Source organism: Monopterus albus, unplaced genomic scaffold (assembly GCF_001952655.1).
Source record: "Monopterus albus unplaced genomic scaffold, M_albus_1.0 scaffold110.1, whole genome shotgun sequence".
NCBI classification, from domain to species: domain Eukaryota; kingdom Metazoa; phylum Chordata; class Actinopteri; order Synbranchiformes; family Synbranchidae; genus Monopterus; species Monopterus albus.
Genome location: NW_018127990.1, coordinates 624,124 through 635,005, shown reverse-complemented (window position 1 = coordinate 635,005; position 10,882 = coordinate 624,124). Strand labels below are relative to the sequence as shown.

General features: G+C 40.3%; 1 protein-coding gene across 1 annotated transcript in view; it reads left to right on the top strand.

Moving 5' to 3' along the window:
• Positions 1–1,383: 1,383 nt before the first annotated feature.
• The window catches only part of stab1 (stabilin 1), a 68,260-nt gene continuing 58,761 nt past the window's right edge, over positions 1,384–10,882 (top strand). Inside the window, exons 1-11 of the mRNA XM_020611175.1 lie at positions 1,384–1,960; positions 2,842–2,969; positions 4,039–4,154; positions 6,542–6,627; positions 6,957–7,026; positions 7,157–7,252; positions 7,796–7,909; positions 8,900–9,087; positions 9,247–9,383; positions 9,490–9,617; positions 10,277–10,353. Of these exons, the coding sequence (XP_020466831.1) occupies positions 1,910–1,960; positions 2,842–2,969; positions 4,039–4,154; positions 6,542–6,627; positions 6,957–7,026; positions 7,157–7,252; positions 7,796–7,909; positions 8,900–9,087; positions 9,247–9,383; positions 9,490–9,617; positions 10,277–10,353 (1,191 nt within the window). The 5' untranslated portion in view covers positions 1,384–1,909. The remainder of the gene's footprint in view (positions 1,961–2,841; positions 2,970–4,038; positions 4,155–6,541; positions 6,628–6,956; positions 7,027–7,156; positions 7,253–7,795; positions 7,910–8,899; positions 9,088–9,246; positions 9,384–9,489; positions 9,618–10,276; positions 10,354–10,882) is intronic.

Genomic DNA, 10,882 nt, shown 5'->3' with positions numbered 1-10,882 from the left:
CATAAACAGAAAATTTATAAAATTATGACATGCAATAATCCAGCAATTATTGTTTTGAAATCCAGAGCTATGTAATAAGTCTAGAGCTGAAACAAATGGTCGATTAATAGATTCATCAGTCACAGAAAATTGACCGAAGAGATTTTTCAAGTAAAAATACCAAATTATCCTAAATTCCAGCTTCTTAATTTTAGGAATTAGCTTTTTATGTGACAGGAAATAAATTAAAAACAGCATAACATAGTTACACACAGTTTCAGTTTTAGAAAATTATAGCTGGCGTTTTTCACTATTCACTTGTTTTTTAAAACAAATGATTCATTGATTTAAGTAAGAAATAATACTGATTTTTAGTTCCAGACTTAAATAAATCCAATATAAAATTTCTAGAATGAGCCCAAGAAGCCATCAGAGAGTCCATAGATAGAGCAAAGATCATCACCCTTGACCTTGAGGGATAGCCACTGCTATATCTTATAAAAAATATACTAATCTTTATTTATGTAGTAGTTGTCAAAACAGTTTCAAAGTGATAAACCAGAGTGATTAAGGCCAAAGGTTGGTATGTTATCTGTGTAACTGTTCCTCTGGCAGCACCAGGTTCATATATCTATCATAACTGAAATTTCTGATACGTAATTGAGTTCTTTCATTCTTGGAGTTTTATTTTAGAGCTCTATTACAAAGTGCTACCAAATACCTGAATATGGAAACTGAAGAATTTACCATACTCGAACTGCAGACAAGTATGTGATTCCACAACTGATCTGAAAAGACCAAAACAGTCGCAGCTTAAGATACAAGGATTTCACCTGACGCAGACGATTTGACACATTAGATTTTGAATTGCCCAACTGTATAATACAAAAATACTACTTCACTGCTTTAATCATTTAAAACCCAAACAAACTATTAAAACTCAGTGACACTTCTGAAAGCGGAACTTGGTGTAGTAACTAAAACGACTAGATTTTATATTTCCACCAATATACACTGCTGTAGACCTTTCTCAAGGTCTACAGCAGTGTATATTATCCACAATTATCCACAATTTTGTGTAGCTGATATTTTCTTCCTCTTTTCTTACCACGTGAGACCTCAGGTTGAGAACCAGTGGTCTATCATTACTGTAGTTTATATACAATCGAGAGGACGGAAGGGATCAGTGTGCTTTTATACTACTGTTTCTATGATTTTACGTATTTTTACTTTTGTGACTAAAACAAGTGCTACCTTTGAAACTTCTACTGCTGATATTTTACTAATTTTGTTCTGGCAAATGCCGCTGCTCTTACTACTACTGTAGATGACTGGTAGGAGGAGATGACCTCTTCTGGGAGGTTCCAGGAGGTGCCAGTTTCTGTTGTTGTTTTTTCTTTCTCTTCCTAGATTAGAGAGGAAAAGACGTGACGCCACCAGTCGCTCCAGCTTCTGTGGCAGCTCGCTCCCTCGCTGGACCCTGAGCTGAGAGTTCATTAGTTGGTTGTAATTTGTTTGTTAGTTCCCACGCTATAGGGATTGTTGTCTTTAGGCTGAAAGACAGCCAAGAATACTGCTGATAATCCCAACGCTGCCTGGATCCACCCTGTGCATTTTAGTTTTTACCTTAAGTTTTTCCATCTAACAGGAGATTGCTTGTGGGTTTCTATACCTATTGCTGCTGGAATACAAGTCTTTTGTTGCCAAATTGTTTGGTTTTTCCTGCACAAAGGATGGTATCTGTGTGTTTCTTCCTGTAGCTACTAGACCAGGTTGTGTTTGAGGTTCTAGACATGAGACTAGAAAGCCAGGCTAAGAGTTAACTCTCTCTTGGTCACGTTCAGTGCTTTGGCTACTGATTTATTTCTACTATCAGAGGAGGACGCTGGGTTGGATTTATTTTTCCCCCCTGGATGTGACACTTTGAGCCATGCTGCTGCTGCTGGTGCTGCTCTGCCTGCAAACATCACTGCAAGAACAGGTAGCACAACTCCAACTCCATTACACTGAGATACTGGACTTCATTTATTCTCTTTACTCCTCTAATTGATAAGTGGATTGCTTTACTTTTTGAAAAATGCAGTTACACTGTTCATTGTTGCTCATTATTGCAATGTTAACATGTTGATGTGAAGAGGTTACAATGCTCGCAATGTCCGCTGTCTTATATAGTGTGCTGGCATACCACAGACTGTGTGTAAAGATGGACCACCTGACAACTCCTGTTCTGTGGTGGCGGGTTGCAGTGTTTGTCATAAATCATGCTCCCTCCATGTTGGCAGATGGGATGTGAGCCAAACCAGACAAGAGTAGTTATATGCACATCTGGCAGGAATTACCAATTGACCACACCTGACACAGTCAGAGAGCCTAACAACTCAGTGGTGGTTAGAGATATGGGCGTGAAGGTGACTTTTACAAACATTTTGAAACTGTGACCTGATGGACATCCAAAATTAGATCAAAACATGAGCCAAACTAACAATTCAAAGTACAAATCAAATATATTGAACTGGTTTCTCCAGTTCACATGTCAAAGTGTCCTTGGGCAAAACACTGGACCCCAAGTTGCTCTTGGTGGCCACGCCATCAGCGTGAGTGTGTGAATGTTTGCGTGCTCGAATAGGTGAATGGAAAATGGTGTAAAAGCACTTTGAGTGTGCGAAAGCGCTATACAAGTATAAGAACATTTACCATTTTAGTTGAAGCTGTTGCTTGTTAAAAACAGGGCTGTACCGATGCTGATGGTGCCACCTGGAGTCAGAGGAGCAGATTTCTGTAACTATAAAGAGAAATGTTGACAACTAAAGACAAAGACTGTGATATAGGCCGTGCAGTCACAGATCTCCTCTGCTCCCACAGACCCCTCCCCCTGGTCGATGTGATATCCCACAGAGGATGGAAGTGCGCACCTCCTGCACTTCCTGCGCCGCCGCTGCCACCAGCAGCTGTCCCCACAGCTTCAGCAGAGCGGGCACCACCAACTGCAGGTATATACCAGGAGGTAGTGGAAAGTAACTAAGTGGATTTATGTACAATCTTGGGGTGTTTGTACTTTACTTGAATATTTACATTTTATGCTATTTTTACTACTTTATAATTCAGAAGAACCTTGTGTATTTTTGACAGCTGTAGTTATTACTTTTCAAATCAAAGTTTTATATAAAGAAATGCAATAAGCTTATAAGATTCAACACACTTTCAAATAAAAAGCGGTGGTTCCCAACCTGTTCAGCCTGTGACCTTGAGAGCTGCTATAATGTTTCTTATGGGAACAGCTAAAACAGGAACTGAGGACCTAGATCCAGGACACTGACAGTGCTGGCAGGAGAGGTATTAACACTTTATTAGACACAACTAGACTTGAGTAGCTTACTTGTGTTCAGGCTAAGAAATCAGGCAGGGAGAGGCAAAGACAAAAACCAGAGTCCAGACAGAGGTCAGAGGCCATTAATCAGTCCAGACCAAAGAGTGTGTTGGGGCTTTGTCACATTTCAGTTATTAGCAGTTCCACCAAACAGTGAGTTGCACTCACATTTTGTCCAAAGTCCACAAAAAAGTGTGTAGCAGATATGTTTTTCTTCCTTCCTCTCCCATTAATCATCTCTGGTCCCTTCAGATTTATCTTGTGACCCTTTGGGTGGGTCTGACCCTTAGGTCGGGAACCCCTGGACTAAAATAGATAATTGTAAAAGTATAAAGCTTCAAGCACTTCAAGCAGCTGCAACAGTAAAATGCTGGTTACACACTGATGTACCCATATTGAGCTTTACTGGGATAATTTGTGCATACAGTATTTTCCTGCTAACACATGCACTTTTGTTTAAATAAGCTTTTACAAGTAGGACTTTTACTTACAGTATAATAACATATATTTACATTCCCCTGTTAGTACGTCACAAAATGAATCTGAATACTTCTTTAACTACTAGTACTGTTATGTCAGTTCTGCAAAGCAACACATAATGTTTCCAACCCTTAATACACACACCGTAGCTTAAACGTAGTAACTGTAGCTGTGTAGTAGTAATAGCAGTATGTGTCTGCTGTGTACTGCAGTTACGTGGTGCAGATCGGCAGCAGGGAAATGCAGCTGGATGGATGTCAGCACATTTGTGTGAAGAACGTCCTGGAGCCACAGTGCTGCCCGCAACACTGGGGACCGCTGTGTCTCGGTAAGACTAACGCACACACACACACATGCCCAGAGTCTGTCCACACTTGTTAACAGTTTTGTGTGTTGTAAAACAATAGTCAGGCGCTCATATGAGCATTGACACAAGTTTTGTTCGTTGCAATCATGAAAATATTTCAATTTAATAATTGATAGGGCTCGAACTCCACATGATCATTTTGTTCTGAACTTACTTTAAATGTTTTTTCTTAAAAGACACAAGGAAACTATCGCATGAAGGTGGCTGCAGCCCAACAAAGAAAGACTGCACTGCGATCGTCAACAAAATAAAAATTAACCTTTGACCCCAACAATGAGACATAGTTTGCAGTGACGTGCGGTGAGGTTGACAGCTGGTGAGGCACTGACTCCTTTACAGTCAGATTTACAAATACAAATTGTCTATTAACAGACAATGCAATATGTTTTATATCTCATATCAGCATTCTTCACACAAACGTGACCCATATTTAATTTGAGGTTAAAATTTATTTCAATTGAGCTCATTTCTAACTAGAAATAATAAAAGTTTATGGTCTTACCTTTACTTGTACACGAAATCCATTTCGTATGTATTACAAACCCTTTTGCCGTTCGAATCCAATATTAAAACAAATGTTCTCAATAAAGAAGATCCTTCTGGACAAAAATGTCCAGACTGTCAAAAATGTTTTGATTGAAAGTCCAGATTTGCGAATTTTCTCATCTTGGAAATGTAATCTTCCATTTTGATAAACGGATTGTAAAGGAAATATAAACAAGCACGAAGAAGATTGTAGGTAGCGCAAGAATCTGTGGGCTCACTAGCGCCCTCTGCCTTGAGGCAGGCGTACTGTTTGCCTCACCGAGTAACGTTTTTACTGGGTTTTATGGTTAATCTGGAGCCTAAACACGTTACAGAACTACATTTTATACATTATCCAGATTATGGCAAGGCAGAGCATATAATCAGAGTGTTTGAAAGCATTTTATTTGCGATATAGGGACAGCGACTCACTATTTGCATCGCATACAGTTTGTGAGGATCACATGATCCACCGAGAGGCACAGCAAAGTGCTGCCTCATCGCGCATCTCCTCCATGTATTTGAACAAGACATACGGAAATTCTGCTATTCTTGATTGAAAAAAAAAATCCTTCAACATCGGATTCGAACGGCAAAGGGGCCTACAACACACACCAGCCGATAAATATTAACATTTATTATATTTTATGGTTAACTTTTTTTTTCTTTTCAAGATTGACGGGAGGCTCTGCCTCACCTGCCTCCCCTGACCGCACGTCACTTATAGTTTGTAACATACAGAGGAAAAAGGGACTATAATGAATCATTAATTATAACCCAGTAATATGGGTTACATATGCTACGCGATAATTAAAAAAACACGGCCACTTAACAAGAAGGCGGGTCTGCTCTTTTGTCTGTCATTCTGATTGGCTGTTTTATTGACTGTCATTTCTTTACACCAATCATGTGCTGCTGCGGTCACGCCAGGACTAGGCCTGATTGTTTTTTATTCTGTGTCGTTGGTACAGTCTGAGAATTAGGTAAATACCTTCAGAAATTGAGTGAGTGTTATGATACCACGGTACGGGGTTCAAACCCTTGCAAGATTCAATTTAAAATGCTCACACAGAAGGTGATTTGCGTGACCCGAGTGTGTCCGATACACACAAGCTGGGGTAGGCCCACAGGTGAATCTATGAACAAGCGTCACTTGTCAGAGGTTAAGTATGGTACAGGTGTTACCAGTTAAAAAGCTAAGCTAAGTTAAATAGCTAACCTGTCCTCTTCCTTGTACTGTAGCGGTCTATTTGGATTACTTTTGGCTAATACGTTTGGTGATAATAACAATATTTTCCATACCATGTGTATGTTATATGTATATGTGCCATTTTTAAATTCATCTCAAAGAATGGTATGCCACTGTCTAAATGGCCAAATAATTTTTTTAATCAAAGCATGAGCAGTGCAGATACAGTAGAATCTAGATGACATTAGTTGATGACGTTTTCCTTTTTATTTTGAGTGCTACACTTCAGACATTCATGTCACAGTCTGACATGCTTCAAAGCTGGTTTCCTTCAGTTTGACGCACAACATTTCAGATAATCTCACTCAGTCTGACATGGCAGGAACCTGCAAGGGCACACAAAGCAACACAAGCCCTCTGGAAAAAAAAAAAAAAAAAACGAGTAATGGTTATTTATGCATCTATATTTTTTTGGCATTTAGACTTAACTCTGTAAAATCATTAAAAATCATGAACTAAGTGGGATCAGACACGTTGTGCACACACTGTAGCCATTGGGCTATATGGATGCTCCAGTAATGGTCATTTCTAATACCCTGTCTGTCCATATTTGTCTTCCTCTGTCGCTCTGCAGCCTGTCCCAGCTGGTCAGGGAAGACCTGTAGCTTCCATGGAGTCTGCCTGGATGGGGATCTTGGCAACGGGACCTGTGTGTGTGATGTCAGTGTCCTAACTGTCTGTCTGTTTGTCAGGCAGTTACAATATCTGTATTGCTCTTGTGTTTGTAGGGAACAGTGCCATTTACTAAATACTGAGAAATTTAGATCCCTATTTGAGAGACTTAAGCACTGCTCAAGTCTCTGTGTCAGTCTCTCACCAGAGTTTTGAATATTTCAGTTGACCTCTCTTGTTTCTCTTATTGTGTTTGGCTGGGGATGGCACACTGGCCAAGCTGTGAGTTTGTACATAAATGAGGTTGTGTATTTGTAAAAATTCATTTAGATGTTAATGTTTTGGAAATATCAAAAGTTTTAAAAAAATGTTTTCAGGACGGCTTCTCTGGCTTCGCCTGTCACAAGTGTAAGAATCAGAACGCTTTTGGAGAAAAGTGCGATAAAGGTAGGCTCTCACTTTCTGACCTCTCCGGTGAAAATATGATCGTGTATGAGTCTTAAGTCAAAGAGGAAAAACAAAACAGGAATTATATAAGCGCTTTCAAACTGGGGTGTTTGTGCATCTGTCTGGACAGAGTGTGAGTGCGTGCATGGAGTGTGTAACAACGGTCCAGAGGGCGATGGACAGTGTTTGTGTCAACCACCGTACATTGGGAAGCGCTGTGATCAAGGTAAGACCATGACATTTTCAGTTATGAATTACATTAATTTAATTGCATATTATTGAATTATACGGTTCCTCCCACAGTCCAAAGACACACAGCTTAGGTTGACTGGTGACTCTAAATTGCCCCCAGGAGTGAGTGTGAGTGGTTGTTTGTCTACATGTCAGCCCTGTGATAGACTGGTGACCTGTCCAGGGTGGACCCCGCCTCTTGGAGCCCCCCCTTCCATGACCCTTGTTAGGATAAGTGATATACTGTAGATAATGGATGGAAAAAAATCAATTATATGGTTCTCTCCCAAAAACCATGCAGAGGGGGTTTTCAGCCCTGAGAGATATCTGCAGGTCCTTTCAGGTCACAGGATGTGGTCCAAACCTCCAACGCACAAGTAGCCATACAAGAACCTGGCCTAAATAAAATGCACATTATTTAAATCAAGAACTATATGGTCAAATGATAAGTAGAACATGAGGTGATGCATTTATTGCTCCAGTAAATGTCTGTAGGATCTTAAACTGTGAGCTGCTGTTGTGTCTGTGCTATTGGCAGTTGGTACTAGATGCAGTAACTGCAGCCCCTACTCGTACTGTAAAGGAGAGGGAGACACCGCCGACTGTGAATGTTTGCCTGGATACATGAAGATGCCAAATGGCAGATGTGGAGGTAAGCACACAGCTCAGCAGTCTTTTCAGAGTTCTCAGTTTTAGGCTACGTTTACGTCGCAGATTAAGTCACGGATGTGTGAACAAACTAAATTGGATTTTTTTTCCAGTCAGATCTCGGCTACTTGCATATGTGTGCCAGATCTGATTCACATTTGTTGGACTTTTACAGTTTGTAGAAGCTTTTGATGAAGCCAAAACTGCACAATTCCTGTGCGACAAGGAAGCTGGATACATGTCACTTGAAAACATTTATGTGAACCATCAGCACAAAAAGACTGCACAAAAAAACATCAGAGTTTCCTTAAGGCCTGTGATATAAACATAGCCTTACTCGAGCTTTAGTGTTAGTCCAGTAAAACTCAGGGCCTACTGTGGACTAATGCCTGTTATTTAGTCTCTACTGCTGGTCCTGATTCTCTCCAGAGCTGCTCGCCCCCGGTATTAGGTGCCTTTGATCTGCTTATTTGTAAAATGTAACGTTCTGATGACGCTACTTTTATAATCCGTGTGCGTATCGGTTCTAATGCTTTGTTGCCTTTATGTAACTTTTTATTTTAAGACTAAGTGTTCTTTGTTACTACGTACTTACGTACGCATTTGGCGCGCGGAGTTGCAGAAGCGGTGTCCTCGTGTTCTTTTCCGTGTTTCAATGAAGTTCTGTTATGTGTCTGTTGTTATGGTGTTATGTTGGTTGTTCTCTATTGCTGCTGTAACACAGAAATTTCCCCACTGTGGGATCAATAAAGTACCTGCTCTACTCTACTCTACTCTACAATTTGTGTTAGCGTGCTAATGTTAGCATCCATAGCATTCACTATGATTCTTGCAGGCTAGCACTATACTAATAGCAAGACCAGTGCTAGAGCTATATATTGATTTTATTTCAATGAACTGTTTCCTGACTGTCTTTTTTAAATTAGTTGAATTAGTTTTGAGGATAAAAACCTTTGAGTCTCATCTGGACTCAGATCTTTGTTTTCCTGTTCAGCTTTTTGCTCGGGGAGAGACTGTGACATCAATGCCCAGTGCTCCTTACAGGGGTCAAAGGTCGTCTGTGCCTGTAAGCCTGACTACCAGGGCGATGGCAAGATCTGTGTACCCATAAATCCTTGCTCTGAGAACAATGGAGGGTGTCCCATCAACTCCACCATCTGTGTCTTCAAAGGGCCCAACAAGGTGCGGAGGCCTGAAACAAAATTTGTCTGGAACCAGGACTAAAATGACGACCAGAATTAGAAAGACAAGACAGAGTGTTGTCAGAAGAAAAATGTAGTGATATAGTTACTGTCCATATCTAATATGTTTAACCTGACTCTGTCTCCGTCTGTCTCTCAGTCCAGCTGCGAGTGCATGTTTGGCATGTCCCCTATAGGTGGCCGTCCTGAGTTTGGTTGTCAGCTGGTCTCTGCCTGCTCAGCGGACACATGTGACCCCACCGCTGTGTGCCAAACTGAACTGGATGGACAACCCAGGTCAGTCTTTAGTCCTGTTAGTTTTTGTGAATGTGTGTGTGTGTGTGTGTGTTTGTGTGTTGTATTGTTATTAGTTAGCTTCTCACCCCTTTCCCCACTTTCTCAGGTGTGTGTGTGAGGCAGGTCAGATCGGTGATGGTCGGCGTTGCTATGGTAACCTAATGGAGCGGCTTTTAGAGCTGGACAGGAGTGGAAGCCAGAGAGAAAACCTGACTGGAGCCGTCGCCCTGTTCGGTAAAAGAACCACACATTCGCTATTTAAAAAACAGAAATGCATGTTAATGTTACTCCACTGTATTATGCGAGTGAGATGTATAACTGATTTAACTGAAATTCAGTTTAGGCCAGTTATCATTTGTCTTTCTAAACTGGAAGCACAATTAGATGCAATACTGTATATTTGTTAATTAAACGGGCAGTAATGTTAATTATGATGAACAGTGTTAAGCAGGAGTCACTCACTCTACATATTGTATATGTAATACATTTTCTATTACAGTTGCCAGCCAAGGTGAGTTTACTCTAGACCCTACTTAACAGGCCTTTAGTGGATATTTAGCTTTTTTTCCTCCAAGTCTGTAAATATTACATCTTTTGTTTAAATAAAATTTCTTCCTTGTAGGCAGACATTGGTTTCAGTTCATTCATACTTGCCAGTTATCAGTTAATCTGTTTAGTTATTTATTTAGTTACATTACTATAAAGGCTACAGAAGTTGTAAACAAGTTTCAAAAGATTCTGCAAAACATACCTTCTATGTTTATTTTCAATTTAGAGGTAGTTGGAAAAAATGGTCCAGGGTTTCTCTGTCACAACTTGTTCACCACAGCTGTGGTGTTGTTAAACTATCTTTGCTGTAACCATTGACCTTGGAGTGTGTATGTGTGTTTCAGCGAGAGGCTGCTCATTGCTGCTGAGTCACAGTGGACCCTTCACAGCTTTTATCCCGCTGCTGAAAACACCTCTGACTGTAGGTCACCTGTCTGTCTGTTCCCTTTTTCTATTCATCATCTCCTCAGTGTTCCTCAGCACAGAAACATAGGAGTCTCCTGGATGTTGTAATTATGGGGTTATTTGAATTCGTACTTCAGTTTTATTTCTGATCTTTTTTTCACTGTTTGGTGAACGGTGCTCACGTGATATGTAAATTCAGAACAAAATCATAATGGTTAATAATCCCAAACTGCTCCAGAAGCTAACAGTGAATGGATTTAAACTGCTCAGAGTTTTATCAGGTTTTTACAAAGAGTAACTCTGCCCTCACTATGTGTATAAGTGCACTGCAATGCAACAAGCCAAACGCGTTTCAGAATCTTTGAGGTTAATAGTGGAAGCCAGTTATGAAACTGTGTGAACAGAACTGGACAAGAAATTCAGTAATAATGATTCCAAATCAGAAAATGAGATTCTACAGCCAAGATTGTGTAGAACTAACTACCTGACTAGCTATTTGGTAAACATCTGTAACAAACTGCACACCTCTCATTGCCTTCATTTCA